The 19050-nt window shown below is 37.8% G+C and overlaps 1 protein-coding gene across 11 annotated transcripts in view; it reads right to left on the minus strand.

Annotated features, from left to right (window-relative positions):
* Positions 1 to 19050, minus strand: part of TCF4 (transcription factor 4) — a 346933-nt gene that overhangs the window by 110486 nt on the left and 217397 nt on the right. For 9 of the 11 annotated variants that reach the window (XM_059409713.1, XM_059409720.1, XM_059409715.1 and 6 more), the window contains 2 exons: positions 11506 to 11635; positions 10975 to 11024 (listed from right to left, as the gene is read on the minus strand). In XM_059409713.1, coding sequence (XP_059265696.1) covers positions 10975 to 11024; positions 11506 to 11635 — 180 coding nt within the window. The remainder of the gene's footprint in view (positions 1 to 10974; positions 11025 to 11505; positions 11636 to 19050) is intronic. The other 2 variants (XM_059409716.1, XM_059409714.1) reach the window with 1 other exon arrangement.

Raw genomic sequence — 19050 nt, forward strand, 5'->3', positions numbered from 1 at the left:
TCTGTGAACCCATGCCTCTCAGTCCTGTTCGGGGACATGAGGAAGAGGTCCGGCCAGAAGGACCTTTCCCGGAGAGTCTAATGTGCTGCCTGGCTTTTCTGTCAATGAAAACTGGCTGGGAAAAGTCATTCGCTGTGGAACGCAGACAGCGGGCTCTCTCTCCCCCCACCCCTTTTGGCAGATGTTTTTTTTCTTTCGATGCAAGAGTTCACTAATCAGCCCTTATTAAAAAAAAAAAAAAAATTGTTCTAAGTTTCCCTTAGCTGACAAGCAAAAACAAGTTTTCTTTTATGAATTCAGCAGTGGCCATGAGGGTGGGGGCAGGGGAGAAGAAGAAGAAGAAAAAAAAAAAAAAAAACAACCAAAAACCCCCACATTACAATGTGGCAAAGGCCAGAATCCAGCAGTACTTTGACTTTACCTTAAAACATCTGTATAAATAGTCCTGTTTCATGTTAGAAATTTACCTCAACAGTCCTAAACAAATCGAACGCTGTTTTACTTGAGAAGCGAAAGAAAGTGCCACACGCTCCCACCTACTCAGCACATCTTGCCAAATGAAGCCAAAACCCCAGGCCTGACCTTTTCGCATGGGGACCAGAGCCAGTCCTACAAAGGTGGCTCATCACTCGGGAGGGCCCGCTTCTGACCAATTACAGTGAGACTGAGAGAGGATGTGAGGAGAAGCATGTATCTCCTTATCGCTCAGAGGCAGGACTGATTCAGGCATAAACAAATTACTGGCAGAGAGAATCATATTATGAGGCGCTCTGTCATTTTGGCCTGATGTCCCATTTCAAGAGAAAAAAGATGGAGTACATACTTGCAACACAAACTTGGTAGAGTGGTTAAGTCTAATGATTAAAACAGCTGACTAGGTGTCTTGGCCTGATAAAGACACTCCTACAAGGACAAAGATATACAAAAAGTGCTTGCAGGTTTTTGTAGTTTTGGGAAAAAAAACACAGTGACCTCCATGAGGTAGAATTCTTCTACACGCAGCTGGGACCCCGGTCTTAGTTTCTGTTCAGCTGCTAACTACACCAGTAAGCTGTGTGTTCAATTTTCCCCAAGTGCTAGAAGAAAGGGTAGGTTACCTTGCGGCTGGTGTTAACATTGTGGGGGGGCTTATTATTATTGTCATTAGAGGTTATCTATCATTTCTTAGATATTTACAATGTGTCAGGACCATACAGAACACATCACATATATTTTGTCATTTATTTATTTCTCCCAATATCCTTGGGGGAAATGCATATTTCCCTCATTTTTAAGGGAAGAATTCAAGGATATTACATCACGTGCCCAAGGCCATGTGGCTAGTAAGCAGCACAGCCAACAAAAAACCCAGTTGATTCCATGCTCCTAACCACTAGATCATACTGCCTCTGTTGCAGAAATGGCATATTGAATGGTCTAGTCTCCTTAAGGGGTCTGCCTGGGCAGAAGTTGTACATTATAAACAGTGAACACCTTAGAGGTACCGAGGGTCATTCTACAGTGAGATGAAACTTTTGAATATTTAATTTGTTCCAGAGAGGCAAATACTTGATATGTTGGATCAGGTTGTGGAGATCTTTTTGTTCTACTGAGGGTTCTGAATAGCCAACGGCAGGCAGCATAACATCCTGATTAAGGACAGATAAGACTTCAGACAGACTGCCAGGGTCTCAATCTCAGCTCTGCCATTTGCTAGCTGTGTAACCTCAGGCAAGTGTCTCTACCCCTCTGTGTCTAGTTTCTTTAGCTATGAGGAGTAGGCTATCCCATCTCATAGGATTTTGTCAGCGTTAAAGTGATTTATTGGAGGCAAAGTGCTCAGTTCCTGGCTCAGGATAAGCACGATGGTAAGGGTTTGTCCAGAGTATATCAACCTCATCTCTTGAAGAAGGTGTTATCTATACCATGAAATAGGTTTGTGACCCAACCAGGGCGACGAGGTGATTAAGTAAAGGTTATGGGACAATTAGTTAGGAAGATCTCTTGCTTTCTAGTGCAGTGTTATTTCCCAGTACCCCACTTTTATTACTATCATCATTCTTGGAAATCCGTTTCAAGGAAATATACAAGTCAGTGACTTTAACTGACTTGTATATTATATATATCATATATAATATATATATTATATATAATATATATATTATATATATATATATTATATATGATATATATTGGGACCCGCCCCTCAAAAAAAATGTAAAAAATATCCTTATCCATTTCAAGGTGGTTACAAGTGGGTAAGGGGACTCAGCATCCCCAAATCGAGCCTGAAGGACAGTAAGCCCTGTGTTTCACTGCGTGTATTGGTTTTTTGAACGCATGGCCTTCTCAAAACGCCAGACTTCATGCTCTTTAAAATACTAAGGTCATCCCCAGCAGTTGGGAATGTGAGTGACAGAACACGGGGAACTTCCTTAAACAGGAAGGACCTCAGCGGTGAAGTTTCATGATTTAAATAAAGAGGACACTGAAGAGAAAGACCTATTCGGTGCTGCTCATTGTGTCGAGTTTTTTGGTTAGTTGAACAATATGCTTTGAAAAAGTATAAAAGAAAAAAGAAATGACTGACTGAATGAAAACTTCTGAAAATGCTTTCTTCTCCCTCCCACCGGGACGCCCCCAGTTTGTTATCATAGGGTTCAGCTTAACAGCTAGGTTGCTGGTGGAATTTACTGAAGGGAAAACAAAACATCATTGTTTGTAGAATAATTACTTATTGGGATGTGAATTTCATAATTCCAACTCTATCTGCCCATAATAAAAATGCTGAATTCCATTTCTTTTGCCCAACCCTATCAATTAAGCTATAGATGATATGTACCAATGTGTTGTATATATCTAAAAATAAAATTCGTATCAAGGCACTCTATGAGGAACCCACAGGTTTTGGCAATAAAATTTCACTCATGAAGCATATGCCTTAGTATTAAATGGCAGAATTTGTACCTTTTGATGACAGAACAATACTTTCAAACAGTACAATAGTTACAGAAATAGACTGATTTTCTATTTAGCTTCATGGCTTACAAATTTCAAACTGATTCAAAAAGTCTTAATTCCCAGGCCATGAACATTCTTTCAAAACCTCAGCTTCAGTGGTGAGGAGAAAAGAGTTGACTACTACTGGACCCTGCAACACATTTTATTTTTTATCTCCTCTGCTAACCTCTCAAGTTCTCAGACTTTCCTATGCTAAAGCTCGGGTTTTTATACGCGACTTATTACTGAATTATTTTGCACTCAGTTTCGTTTCATAATGAGCAAGCCAGAAAATATTATTGTACCCTAGGTTAATACACCTGAGCACTTGTGAAACAACTGATTTCCCCAAACAGAGTTACTTTGAAACGTTAACGCCAAGAAATCGGCCTCCTACTCGAAACTGCTTTCTCAAGGCAGCTAATGATATACTCTACCAATCGGTACAAGGAAAACCATTACAGTGTTATTAGAAGTATAATCCAGGAGGCATATTTAGAATGATATAGGCTGGGGAGGAGGAGGCTGCTGTAGACAGACTCTTTCTCAGATGGTATCAAAATTGCTCCAAAACAGCATTTTTTCTTTTTAAGGAAAAAAAAAAAAATCCCTCGATGGTAACAGTAAGTGGGAACAGTGACAGTTTCTGTATGTGTGTGAGAAATATACCACAAGGGTCATTTTTCTGAGAACACGAAGTCTTTCTAATATGAGTCCATGTTTCACAAAGGAAATGCCTTTTAATCGACATCGTTGCAAACACTACTGACACACAGCAACATGCCCAAACATTTCTTTACACTTTGCTACCAAGGGGGCTTTGCTAAGAAACGCCCTTCTTCTTCTTCTGTCCCACTGAACACTCAAAGTGAACCTTGTGACACTGCATACACGTACAGGTCCTCATCTGAATACTCTAGAAACAAACGCTTATATATCAAGTCTCAACCTTCCTGGCGTTATTTAGGATTGATTAATTCCTCAGATGACAAAGTTAGGCTAAAAAGATGATCGTGGCTGTTGCCGCACGACTTGAATATAGACCTCTCAAAGTGTTCTCTTCAAACTCGAATTTGCACATTCTTTCAGAATGGAAATCTGTGCTTCTCACCGAAACTTAAAGCGTTTTTTCAACCTTCAAATCCTACAAAATGCAGACCCTTCTGCACTACCTTAATTTCTCTGAAGAGGGAGTATAAGCTCAAGCAAAGCATAAAACTCACAGAGCTCTGTACCTATGCAACAGCAGCAACTACCAAAAAAAAAAAAAAAAAAAAAAAAAAACCACAAGCCGGAATCATTCACATGCTGCTGTTTTGAGATAAAATAATTGAGTATTTAAAACTACAAAATCTGCACTGCATTTCATAAAACCTCTTATTCTTTTTTAAAAAGAGCACACTCCACTACACAAATACACCCTGGGACAGATGAGATCAAGGCTGAGAATCTTATGCTATTGCGTGGAAATGCGACTTTATGTTCAGTTTAAGAATTCAGTGCAATTTATTTAAAAAACAAAACAAAGCAAGTGTCTGTCAACAGCCTGACAGAATTTAATCTGCCTTAAGAAAATACAAGTTTGCTATTTTTGAAGAGACTCTTCATTCCTTTTAGGGTTATTGCCACATATTTTGAGAGACTCTTACTTAGTCCTCCAAGTTCTATCTGATTTTGATTTAGGACTTTCAAACAAAAACTTTACTATTGTTCGAAATCAGGACAACATACCTTGAAAACACAGAAACTGTCAGTGACTGGGGGGTGGGGTGGGCAGTGAGTTATATAGAGTTTCTATGTTAGAAAATAAAACGAATGGTTCAATCAGTGAAATACCAGAACTTTAAAAAATGGTTCCTGACCAAATATTGAGCCAAGCATCTATATTATTCCACAAACATAAAGTAAACGCACAGTCAAACCACACGCTGCAAAACAAGCTTGTATAATTTCAGAATGCATGCAAGCCTGTTACAATTCTCTCTCTAGGTAAGCCGCCTTACGGTAGCTTCTTGGATTTCTTAATAATTAAACCACTCAGACGGAGTCCAAGACTTCACACCAAAATACACTCTTCAGTGCGAGTGATAAAATAAGGTTCCAAATAACAGTTTCCTGAAATGTATTTCTCCTTTCTCAACAAATGAGGCCAGTTTTATACTAAATGCTATTGTTCCAGTTGTTGAAATCTTAGCAAAAGTCCTGATAAATCTTAGGAGGTGAAATATCAAAAAGTTGGTTAAAAAGATAAAAATAGCCACGGGGGGAAGGGGGAATAGATATCAAGCATGCCACCTTAGAAGAGCTTGCTTGGTAGAATAATCAGACAAAGGGGGCCGGGAAGGCATCTCTATTGAGGAGGAAACTAGGTGGTTGTGTCTCATTCGGGGTGTTTGACACATATATCCTTTTCATTTGTAAAGATAATCCCAGAAGAGCTCACAAATATGCAAACCTTTCTTCTATAGTTGACTTTTGTGTTTTTCTTCTTCATTTCATTTCTTGCCACTTTATATTTAAAATATACACACCAGAAGTCATCCTTTTAAGGGGAACAGGAATAGGTTGCATAACAGAGAGGATGATAGAAAAGAGATTTCATTATTCCAAAATTCCAAACAAAAATACAGAAATCTTGTAGCAAACTCCTGAGAGATTGGAATGCCTAATGGTACATATGTTGTGTATTTGGATGAATCTCATAACGCTTATGAAATATTCTTAATAGACTAAGAACCCCCAATAAAAACTTTAAATATAGAGATTCTCCTGTATTTGTCTCATGACCAGCAATTCATAAAAAAACCATAATGTCCGTAGCCTCTAACTGTAATGGAGACAATAAGATTGGTTTTCAAAGAAAGAATGTATATGCTGAACTTCTGAAGCCTTTGGTTTAGTGAATTCAATATTAATTGTACAAAAATATATGTTCTCTGTGATGAACATCTTCTCAACTTTCAAGGTACTCCCCGGTGTCATGTGACCTATTCTGTGTAAATTGCGTGAATAACACTTTTGTCCTGTTGGGGATGATTTAATTGCATTATACTTTATCTCTTTTCTGTCTATACATTTCTACAACTAGTAAGCATAATTCTAATATCTGAACTTCATATTTCAATATCTTTAGTTGGAGAATGGGTACACTAATTTTAAAGTTAACTATTGTGAGCTATCCAAAGATTTTAATGTAAACATCTATGGTTACACTTTTTCACAAAGGATCTACCCCTCCAGGAATGAAATTTGATGAGGCCCCTCATTTTATATCTTACCACATAACTGGTTACTCTAGAATTTCCTACAAAGGATGGTGTCCAGGTAGCTGACACTATATTAAAATTAATATAAATTTTATTGTAACAAAAGCTATATTATCCCTCAAGTTAAAATTCTGCTGACATGTAATAGCATTACTGTGATTTATGATTAATTTCAAAGTGATGGGGAAATGATATATTTTAAGTACTGAAGTTTTCAGTCATATATAATTTCTGAGCCTTTAAAAGGGAAAAAAATGATTACCAACTTCTTTTTTACATTGTGATTTCCTCAAGCGTTTGAAAAAGAAAAATTTTTTTTCCAAAAGTATTTTAAGGTATGAACTCTACATCATTTTTGAAACCTTCGAATATGAAAGTTTTTTACATATTGTAAAAGACACAGGATACTTAATGCCATCAACATTACCCAACTTTTCCTGATATTCCTAATAATCTCTTCTGTAAAAGAAAGTCTCATTTAAACTTTAAGACTTTATTTTCTTTAAGCATTTTTCTGTTAAGAAAATCGGTAAAACCTGGTGTCTTATACACACTGAATTTTTATTTTTCAAGTCCTCCTAATGATGAACTCATCTCAAAGTTTCTTAGAGTGCCCAAATCTTATTTTAGAATCTTTACTATCATAGAGATTATTGTCCTTAGGACCCATGTGTCCAAAATTATCTCTGACCACCTAATGCAAAGCTTGCCAGATCTATGTGATTTTGAAAACTATAAGCAAGCAAAGAAAAAACAACTGTAATTTAACATTAAAAAAAAAAAAAGACTTTACTGAAAAGTTCAGTTTGGAAAAATCCCTGGTGATAAGACATGCCATAAACTATTTCTAAGGATAAAACTTCTTATTTCTAGAGAAATCTAAAGTTCCAGGGATTCCAAATGGGGAAGACAGTGAGACTGTCATTGAAGTTTCAAAACTCAAGTTGGAAGTAAAGATAAATTCCACCCATGTTCGAAGTAGAATTGGTTGCTGTTGTTAACAGTTTCTGGTTAAATGTATGTCATTTCACATTCAAATTATAAGAAGATGGAGTTTTTCTGTGTTTCCATATTGGTGGGCCCAATAAAGTTCTCGAAAGACCCTATCTTTGTGCTTTTTAAGTATGTGTGGAAAAAAAAATATTTTAGAACAGCACAATGTGAAAATTTTTTGCTTTGTAGATTTTAATGCCTCCATGTAAATTTCTAAGAATTATGGATCATTTTCCCCAAAAATGTGATTTAATGGGTATATTTTTCTCCACATGAGTTCAGGATTCAATATGCATGACGATGCGGCTATACAAAGACAAGAAATCTGCTGGAAAGAGCAGTAGAGTTGAAAAGTGTTAAGTTTGAGATCTAGGATTTAAAAGAGAAATCCAAGACACAGAAATCAGACTGGAAGTTCACGTGCAGATCCAAGAAATCAGACAGGTAGAAGGGAGGCTGGCGTCAACAAACAACGAAGCTTTACTGTCCAACTCCCATCAAAAGATGGGGGCGACAAGATGCTGGTCTGCGAAGGAAAAGAACATACTGCGATCTGAGCAGAGAAGAGGAAAATGTTCTGCAGTACTAAGCAGGGCTCTGGTGGGCAATTAGAGAGTTGTCATTTCGCACAGCCTTCCCTTTAAAGAGATATCACCCCAGCCCTAACTCCAGGCCTCGGCGGTCCAGGGGGCCAGACTTCCTCCCCTCCACTGCGCCTGTGCAAGGCGACCCCACAGGATGGTCCTCCCGCCGCCCCATCACTGTCACGCTTCCGCCGTGACTCCAGGTCTCTTCGAGGCAATGCACAGCACAAACACATTCAAGGATCCTGCCAGATCGATGGCATGATGTTGGGCCAGGCTTATGTTTCCTCTCTCCCACAGATGCTGCAGTATTTTGAAAAACGGGGCCAGGCGAGCCCCTTTGCTCTCATTTCCTGGGAAGATCCAGACTAATGGCGACAAAAGAGGTCCAGCCTCTGTCTTCCGGGAAAGCCACAAGTACTATCTGATTACAGATGTTACAGTTTAAATGTTCTTTTGTTTTAGGTTAAGGAAGAGAAAGGGCCCATGTCGGAAAGGAGGGGGGGGGGGGGGGGAAAAGTGAGTTGACACAACAGATTGTGACAGATTTATTACTATTTATCACGGTAAATATGTATCGCAGAAAACATATAAATGTCTTTATCTAGTCGTAATCACTCCAAAGGAAACCTTTGATTAGCCCCAATTTCTTATTATTTGTAATAAAAGTATTCACACATACTGAAGCAAGTTTTAGGAAGTGTCTCTTGTCAGATTTACAGTCATCATTTTTATTTGAGCTTAAAAAAAGAATAAACATGGCAGAGGTCTAAAAATATGAAAATATGGGTCTACTGGGGCAAATGTGCTACAGTGACTATTGCAGACTCTTTAGATCAAATTAAAACATATATATTTTGTGTGGTGGTAAGGCATGTGGATCTTGTTGTAAATAATAAGCAATCCAATACATACAACAAACCTAATATAAACTAAGTTAAATTGTGATTAGAACAGAGCTGAGATTTTTTTTCCAAGTAGTAACAATAAATAGATGACTGGATTCTAAAATCGACCAAACTAAGTCATCCTTTTTTGCTTAAAAAAGAAAAAACAAATAAAAAATAACAAGGATAAAATTTCCATTTCAATTGAATTTTCCTCCTTGCCTTTCCAAAAACAGGCTCTATTTACAAAAATGTTCTTTCAGGACCATTAAAACATTTAGCCAAGATAAATTGTCTAAGAAGAGTAAATCCTGAACTGACCATCAAAAGCCAAAAATTAAATAATACAAATTAAATTTCCAATTCCAGATCTACTGGGAAGAAAGGAAAGATACTTTTATATTTCTAAACATCTGACAACACATCAACAACACACCAACTGTCTAAATAGCAAAGAAAAAACTATTTTCAGTGAAATTTTCTATAGGGAAAATTAGCTCTAAGGAAATACTTAAAAATTTACAATGAAGTAGGAGAAATTATTGTTGACAACGATTAAGCAGATAGATATGATCTAATGCCATACCAAAGCACTCCTTGGAAATTGTGTCGATTTCTGCATAATTTTAGCATTGGAAAAAACAAAGTTCATTTGATTCTGAGGCATAAATAAGGTTCTATAGCTTTAAGTTTTCCATGGCTTTTATGACACACAGCTATTCTATCATTTCAAAAGAGTCAAAGGTCCACTTACTGTATTTAATACTGTCCGTATTAGGTTCAGGCATGTTTAAAATGTAAACAGCTGTAAGGACTATATCATTTGAAGTTGTCATAAAAGCTATTAAAAGCTAAAGTTTCATCTACATTAAATCCACCACAAACTTCAAGCTTAAAATATGATTATAAAAACCTGAGGGGATATTAGTCAATTTCAATACAGCATAGAAATTTAAAGAATAAACCACTCGGCACATTTTTAAGTGACTTACTGGTAGTCCAAAGTGACTATTTTATACACCATTGGCAGTTTTATTTACACAATATTTTTCTATATTTATGGATAATTTTGTGATGCTTCTACAACATTACCAAGTCTATGATAATCAGCATACAAAATTTGTGTTTTTTTCCTGATAAAGACTCACTCTGATACATTCACTTAATAATTTTTTGGATGAGCTGAACTGAAATCAAGTCAAATACACAGGTGTTTGGGTTAATCTAATCTTAGCACATTTGCAAAACCTATTATTCTCCTAATTTATTAAAAATGAAGTAAAACTAATATGCGAGCATTGATTGGTAATATGTTTTCAGAAACCCAAATATCATTTTATTTCAGAGGAGAAGAACTTACAATAGGGCTCATTAGCATTCTTTTCAAAGAATACTAGTGCCCTACAGAGCACAGAATTAAATGAAATGAAATCAAAACTGTGTATCTATACCTGTATCTATCTCGAAGGAAGGAAGGAAGGAAGGAAGGAGAGAGGAACTCATATTTTTATTCTACGTAAGGAGGAAGCTCGTTAGGGAAAGACTGGTGCTAAACCAAATTAAACAAAACCATCTAGGAACTCAGATTTGAAAATATATGTAAGAATTGAAAATAAAGAGATCTTATTTAATTGTGATCACAACAGCCTTTTGCTACATTGGAGACTGGAAGGACCTCAGCCGCGCCCGAGTCCAGCTCCAGGTATTAAAAAGACCCAGAATGCTCTTGGTTACAGATGTCTCCTCTGGTTGTCACCTGGTACTCCTGACACAAATGGCTACTGATGCGGCTACCTCTGAAGCTTTTATTCCGTCACCTCTCTAGAAAATAGAGACATTCTCTCTGCACTCTGGGCTGAAACCCATGTAAATTTTTCCTAAATCCTCTCCACAAATCTCCTTTCGCATGCAAATCCATAAATCATCATAATACCGACAAAGAATTTAACCAACAGATGAAACTAATACTCATTCTCTTGAAAGCCCTGTACAGGTAAAACTCCTCCAACTTCAGGCACCTTTTCAAGGCTCTCTTCGCAGCTTAACCTGCCTAGTATCAACACAACCACCCAGCCTTCCAGGATATGTAATTAATCATTCCAACGCGGGTCAGGTGGCTGGACTTGCGGGTCGCTCCTACCCCAGCCACATTCTAGAGAAACCTGCAGCTCTGGCGCCTAGCACATTGTCACCCCCCTCTCCCTCGCATCAGTACGAAACAACAAAATAAACAAATATGCAAAAGCAGAAACAAGCAGTACTTACTGAAGATGGCAAACCTGGAGGAACTTTTCGAACTTTCTTTGTCTGCACCTCTGAAAGAAAAGGAAGAGGGGCGGTGAGGTCCCCGCATGCCCATTTTCCTAACTAAAACAGATTACACCACGAAGCCATTTAGATTAGACCAGATTTTCTTAAGTCGTTACCTTAGCAAAATGTCAGTACCGCTATCGTATTTTATTCTGGCAGACATCAACTTCTGCCTTTTTCGTAAAAATCAAGATCTTTAACTTTTTTTAAGCTTTGATTTTTTTTTTTTAAGTTGCCTTATATGGGCAGCCAAGAGAAAACAAGAAATAAGCATACACCAAAATAGTTCTCTTGCTACTAGAAGTTGTTAACATACCCATCCAATGTACTACCGGGGAGGGGTGGTCACGAGCCTGACATTTGAGGAAAATTTTATGGTTTTGGAGGGTGGGGTGAGGGAAGGGCGAGAAGTGTGGTATTAAAAGAGAGAAGAAAGAAAAAGACGACTAATAATCACTCAGGCATTCAGACAGAGGAATACCTTACCCATGGCACTACTGTGAAGAGGCCTCCTTCGGGGGTTATTGCTAGAATACTGATAATACTGAGAGCCAGGTTTGGTGGGCGACAGGGTTCCTGGGGTGCCCATATCCATGTCACCTCCAAGGAGACTCTGCTAAAAGGTTAAAAAGGGAAAACAAACATGTAAGGTTAGTTTTTCCGCATTCACCACCCCCCAACTGATTGTTAGTACTTAAACCCAGGCAATAAACAAAACAGCATCTGGTAAAACTGCAACAATGACAAAACAACCAAACAAAAGGGAAAAGCAATCTCAGAAGCCAGCCCAAAGTTTGTGATTCTTTTTTTTTTTTTTTTTTTAATTCTTTGCTTTTGAGAGGAAGGTAGAAGAAGGTGATTCTCATTCAACAGTATTTTCATCTTAAGACAGCTCACATTTTAATTTTTGTTTGTTTGTTTTTTTTTTTTTAAAGAAGAGGGCATTTAGGTCAGACTCATGGTTTGGGGGTTTTCTGGGTTTTTTTGGTTTTTTGCTTGTTTGTTTCTAATCGACACTTGGGCTCCTCTCTGCGAACTATCCCTGCCCTTCCTTCACAAGAACCCAAGAAGAATCTGATTTTTCGGACGCACGCACAGGGGGTGAGTGGAGAACGCTCCCGTCCACTGAGGACTCTGCCTCTCTCCATCGGCACAGCTCTACCCTCCGCGGATTTACACGGCACCCACAAAAGAGAAAATGCCAGCGGAGCCGGGCGTAAACTCAAAGCTCACACTAACTTCCAGAATCACAGAGATAGAGGCATTCTAAGCTACCAGGAACAAATTAAAGGACATTAGAATGCCCTCTTGAGGACTACTAGAAGCTAAAACACATCCCCACAGATTAAACATTTACCTGAGCCCTAGAGAACTTTCACAAATATCATGAACTTACCACAGGGTGATAAATGACTAAACTTTCGAAAAGGATGACACGCAGAAGATTCGATAATAATATTACAATGTCTAAAAACTACATAAAAACTTACCCATAATATATAAATCGCCTGATTATACTCTGCATTGAACACATTGTTCTTTTAATTAGTCTGATATGCAAGAAAACAAGTGTAGATACAACCATTTATATTAAGAACAAATTTACTGTTTAATAAAGAAATTTTAAAATTAAGTACTAAAAATCTAACTTTATCGTTACTTGTAATCAACTTTTACTGACTGAACTAATTACTGTCCTTGATAAAGTACAGAATGTGTTTTCCCTAATCTAAATTCTAATCACCATGTCACTCACAACAGACTTAGGGATGCTTCACTAACACACTATTCACATGCAAAATACTCTAAATAGGCCAATTATGACTCTGCCCCTGTTCCCTGGTTAACCCGCTGAGAACTGAAAAATTTCACAAGGCAGTCACCAACTAAAACAAAGAGTCCTTGTTTTAAATTAAGACAGTCTTTTTGATTCCTAAATAGCTCAACAAAGTGGCATGTCTTCTAGTGAAAGCAGTTGGTCAAATATGACCCATAAGCTGGAAAATCAAAAATTCAAACCTCCCCTTTCCAGGGCCATATAGCTAAATATCATAAAGAGAACCTCTCTATTCCAAGGGATTTTTGTGAGTGCTGGATGAGTAATATAAAAAGGACTAATCAGTTACTGACAAGCTTGCCTTCACTGATTCCAGTTTCAGACTTTTCCAAGGGAGGCATGACGTACGTTACTTTAAAATAAAACTTTGAGGATGAGATTTTAGGTTGGAGGCTCAATTTGAGCGAAAATCCATGGCGAGTCTCTCTGTGTTTGCCACACCGATACCAGATAAAGCCAGAGTATTTACCAGATAAAAACCTGACATCTGCACTTTCTCTTGCTGCCTCTTCCGAACTTAAGAAAGATATCCAAATGCTACCCAGGGACAAACTAAAATATAGAGCTCTTTGCAATGGTTTTCTACAAATCAGGAATCCAACAGCCTAACATCAAATGATTTATTATAGATGGCATTCAAGAATTTTAGAATCTGAACCTGATATTTCACTCTTGGTAAATCTTATTAGCAAAATCTTTATTTAAGCCCAAGTTTTCTTTGAAATTTCCATCAAAAAAAAAGCTGTGAGTGATTTAAATCACAACCTCCTCACAGTCTGGGAAATTTACAAATAAGCCTTCCTTTCTTGAGAAGAGGAGTGTGAAGATGACATTATTGAAAACTTTGTATTTTAGGCAGACATCACTCCTCATTCTTCATTTACCTTTTTCTCAAATAATACAAAATATTCAAACAAGGACTGAGCAGATATGTGGAAATGCTTGCTTGTCTCCTTAATGAGCTTAACCACTGCTTAATTCTTGTTGGTCCTGGTGGCAAAGGTTTCCACTCCCAAGAAAGTAGATGCAATCAATAGGTCAACATAAAAACAAACAAGTTTGCTATACTGTGTTTTAGCAGCATTTTACAGCAGAGCTGTGGAAAATGGAAAATGATAACTAGGAGATCGCTCACTGGCTGTGGCTGACCTTACTGTTGTTAATTTAAAAGAAAATCATTTCACAAGCCAGTTGTGACTAAATCATGCACCCAACCCTTGCGTGTGCAGCCACATGAACTATGGACAGTGACCGAGGACTAAGACCAGATAGCACTTCCACACATGAAAAGGCTCACGCTAATCTTTTTTTCTCCCCCCCCCTTTTTTTTCACAAAGCACATTCCTGTTTCTTTCTTTTTAGACCTGTTTGTTCCTTTTTCTTTTTCTCTCAGACAATAGAATCATTCTTCTAAAGCAACAAAAATAAGCATTTCCTCATACTTAAGGGGGCCCTAATCACCCCCCTAGGGAAAATTAAGATAAAAATATATGTGTTCCTATTGTAGAGTATACTTGTAAAATGAACAATAACCATTTACTATTGTTTGGCCTTTACGTCACGCGTTTAACTCTCTTTAGCGAGGATAAAGAGAAAAAAATTTCCACTGGCTAAAAACCTGAGTTTATGAACTTAGAAAGTTAATGGCATTCCATTTAATAAGGTAAATTGAATATGGCACAAAATGGATAAGGCATTCATTTACATATGAATTCACCTGCAGGAGTGTGTGTGTGTATATATATATATATATATATATATATATATATATATATGGAGAGAGAGAGAGAGAGAGAGAGAGAGGCGCAAATTTTCACTTAATAAAAGTTGTTTGGAAGTAAAGCCTACGTTCAAAATGGGCCAGCTCGTCTTTGCCTTAAATAAGACTGTAAAGGTTTCAGGGTTTCCGCATTGCGCAAGCTCATGCTCTGTGGTTATGCTGGGTCCCAGTACAGAGCTGCCCGAGTCCGCCAGGAAACACTGGAAGCAAGATGTGGCATCTCGCACAGCTAACCTGTAAATCTTAAACCCAGAGTTTAGCATTTTGTTTAACTGTCTGCACCGTGATGTGATGAGCCCTTCCCCTTTTTCACTCCTTATTTTCTTCCGAAGACAATCTTAAGACTTAAAATACCCTAACCAAAAAATAGAACCTGCTGACTCTGTTAACTGGGTTTAAGTATCTTGGGGTCCACCACCCCCACCACCGACAACCAACCCTTCAGCACCAAGTCCCACCAGAGCCCTTCAAATGCCAAATGCAGAACTCTCTATGAGGGTCCCTTTCTATTAAATTTTTTTGTTTGTCTTACATCAGATCTGGGTCTCAGTCTAACACATTCTCAACCCCTGCCCCAATTCCTTCAGGGCGGTGGGGGGGGGGCGGGCAGGAAGCTTTTTAACATCCTTGATCAACCACTGAAGTTCTCTTATGCAACCAAGAATGCAAACCATGAATTAAACTTGAGTAACAGAAAAGCAGCATATATCTCAAATTAGATTTATAACTGAATGGTAATCAAAAATAGAACTCACTGCTTCGAGCTTAAATTATCAACTTTTTTCTTGTTAAACTAAAATCATCTTGCTCTGAACTATTATTTCATTTCAGTCAGCACTTTAGATGTAATGGGTGGGTGGTACTTTTCTAAAAAGGAAGATTATATTTACCCTTAATTATAGATATGAGTGAGATCAGAGTACGATGAATGCTGCTTTTTGGCTTATAATTAATTCATCTAATAGGTGAATGACCTTGAATTTCAGAGTTGGGATCTGGGGTGGGGGGCCGGGGGGAAGAAGTAGGAGAAAAAATTACCTGTGGGGAAAAGCAAATGTGCCCCTGGTTTCTTAGAGCTTTCTCTGATTTTGCGTCATTCCCACTACGTTGTGATCCGGTATCAGACACAACATCTTGGGGGGATGTTGTAGAACAGAGAAAAGCAGTCTCAGATGAAACCAGATTAAGCTCCTTTTCTGAACTATTGCCAAATGCTTGTGAGTCTAATTCATGTTTGGGTATTCTAGTACTCACACAGCTGCAATTCCATTCTTTCATCACAAACCTAAGTGATGTATAGTGGCTTTGTATGGCGAACTGACTCTATAAAGCCAGGAATTTTGGAAGGCTTTACGTTAATAATGGAAATAAAATTCTGAACTACCATAAAACTTATGAATGCTGGATATCTGTATGGATACCTAATCGACTTTGCAGTACTAAGTGCAAAATACACATCAAGCAAAATTACCAATTATATTTGTTTAAATCACATTTTTTTTTTTAAATCACAATTGAGGTTATTTCTACTTAGTGAATTCTGCACAGAATTGGGTTTTCAAAGACACTGCTGAATAAGATTTCTAACAGCCATGGGGAAGTTTTTGCAAATCCCTATCGAATAGCTGCTGCTGAATTTGCCATTTTGACCACAGAAGGGCCATTGCTGACTTACTGTAGTAGCAGGAGGGGGCGATAATTTTGCTGCTGTTGGCACTTACTCTGCAACCCAGAATATATCTCACACCAAAGGGCAATGAAGAACACAATATTTCCACCTGTCCAGTTTTGAACTTCAAAGCTCAAAACTGAAGGTCAGTCTTTGGACAGTCTCTTTTCCCAATAGCTGAAGGTCTAGGAATGCACCTTTATAGTTTATTTTGAGTTCTGTTTTATACTTGGTTTCCACAAAAAAGAACTCTGGAAACTCAGATAAGATGGCAAGGGTAACTTTCATAATCCGGGACTTAACAGATTGTGCTGCAGAGAAATGTAAATTACTGAAATTATCATTTAGCAAAGATTTTCTTTTAGGGACTTTCGGTCAATGCTTTTTATTTCTAGTCTGAATGTGTAGTGCACATCATATCAAGTCAGAAGTAGAATCCAAACCTCTTGAGGAAAGAGGGAGGGCTGGGAGGTCAGGTCACACTGAACCCTAGCTCAGTGGCTGGAGTTACTAATATAAGTGCTCTAAGCCCTATTCTCCTCCTCTGTAAAAACAAAGTAATGCGAGCTCTATTACAGGGTTATCAGGAGGATGAAACAACATATGTAAAATGTCCAGCAGAGCTGGTGTCTAGCACACAGTTACCCTCCTTCCCATAACCCTCTAATTCATAGTCCTATATTACAAACCACTGATGACTATTTAAAAGTTTCCTCAAAAGCTGAGCATGATTCACTGGCAGTGGGATCATCTACTCTACTTTGAGATTAAAAGTATACATTGAGATAATAATTTTGAAAAGTCATCATAAAAAACTGAAAAAGAGCCACATTTGCAGGCCTACATAAACCGTGATGATTGCCCCATGGCCTAGAACTACACTGGCAACAAGAGATGGCTGGTCTTGAGACATATTGAAGAAAGACACTGGCCAACAATCGATCTAGATGATTTCAGCTCGAAGCCATCTTCCTGAACTGCCATAAGGATTATTTCAATGGCTCATCTAATTTCGTGTTCACAAGCGTAAGCACCTGCTATGCTTAATTCTACTACACGTGAGACCAAAACTAGGCACGCTATGTATTGTACAACTAGATATTTAAAAATAAGACGTGCATTTGATAACATTTTATTAATGATGTGATGCCAAATAAACTCAAATTCTTATTCCTACATTAGCCACCAATAAATAGCTCAAACGAGTTCAGTATTTTCTCTTTGCAAGGCCAACTACAGGCATTTCATGAATATTATGTGGTATTTATCAAGTACTATTTTTAAAAAAATATGTGTTCCCCATGACATGACAAAGCACACATGCGGGCACGTCACAGTTTTGGCTGGGAATCTGCATAACCTCCAAAACATTTGATTGACCTTGGACAAAATGATTTATTTTTGTAGTGATTATATTTCACCATACATTAAAAATTCAAGTATATTGTCTTTTCCTATAAAGAAACACAACACCTTATATTGAAATGTTATAATGTGATCCAAAGGTTGCCATGGTAACTATTACTTAATGTATAGCAGAGTAATAGCCAAGTAAAAACTCATGCATTTTGATATGGAAATCACAACTGCCCAAGGGTTGGCAAGGTTTATGCATTCACCTATTTGACTGCCTCTCAAAAAAAAAACCCCAAAAAACAAAAAACCAACACTACAACAAACAACATTTACTGTATACAATACAGTGAGGAGGTCTTTCAGTGGTTTCTGAAAATCCATTCTGAAATCCCAAGTCATCTATTACATATTAAAAAGGGGATTTTTATTTGTTAGTGAGAAGGTAGGAATTCAGCAAAAGAAAAACAGGAAAGCAATCAGGATCCTACCATAAAAATGGATTTGAAGAAATCTTAGATAAACAATATAGAATTTAAGATAACTACCTTCTTTTCAGTTTATGCTCCTTCTCAGTTCAGGAAGTTTATTTAATATATAATTTGATAAATGTGCTATAATCACTACTTGCCTTAAAATGTTTCTCTTTAGTAATTTTGTTCCAAAGTAAAAATAGAACAATTTGAATAAGACCTGTTAACATACTAGGGAATTAACATCACTTCTCCTATAAATATAAACACGTGGCCGTAATAAACATGCCGACTTTAAAGTATATTTGGCCAGGTTGCTATTTTAGTAAAATAAAGCGGTATCAAAATGTCACATGTCAGTCTTCTTCATATTGGGTGGGGAAGGTTCCATTTCAAGGTTGTTGAAAATGCCTTCCTCTCTAGTAAGGATTTATAAAAACATTTTTATTTTGAGACTGTCCTCGTGGAGGACAGGATCCGGGATCTCTGTCTGCTTACCCAGCACCCCGCATGGCTTCTCAATTAAAGTCTAACAGCCAACGTACAAGATTTACTAAAATAAGGTATCCTGATAACTTTCTGAACTTGTACATAAGGTGATAAGCCTACCACATGACGTGAGGAAATTGAGGTTATCCGGAGAAGCAGTGAATGCCTGATGGAACTTTCAAATCGTCATGAACTACTTTACGTTCTGACGATCCTTCCAAAGCTGGGCACGCACAGCCTCCTCCTTGAAGTGGGCCGACTCTCAATGTGCGTTCACAGCTTAGCTCCCAAAGAGCTCTCTTGAGGACATAGCTTATCGAGAATATGTGGCGGGGAAGGCCAAACGAGTTTATATGCTGGTTAAAAGGAAAAATGGCTTATTCGTAGTTCACCTCCCTACTGTGCCCGGCCCAGAGACCCGCCATGGCAA

Source organism: Mustela nigripes, chromosome 8, assembly GCF_022355385.1.
Source record: "Mustela nigripes isolate SB6536 chromosome 8, MUSNIG.SB6536, whole genome shotgun sequence".
Classification (NCBI taxonomy): Eukaryota; Metazoa; Chordata; class Mammalia; order Carnivora; family Mustelidae; genus Mustela; species Mustela nigripes.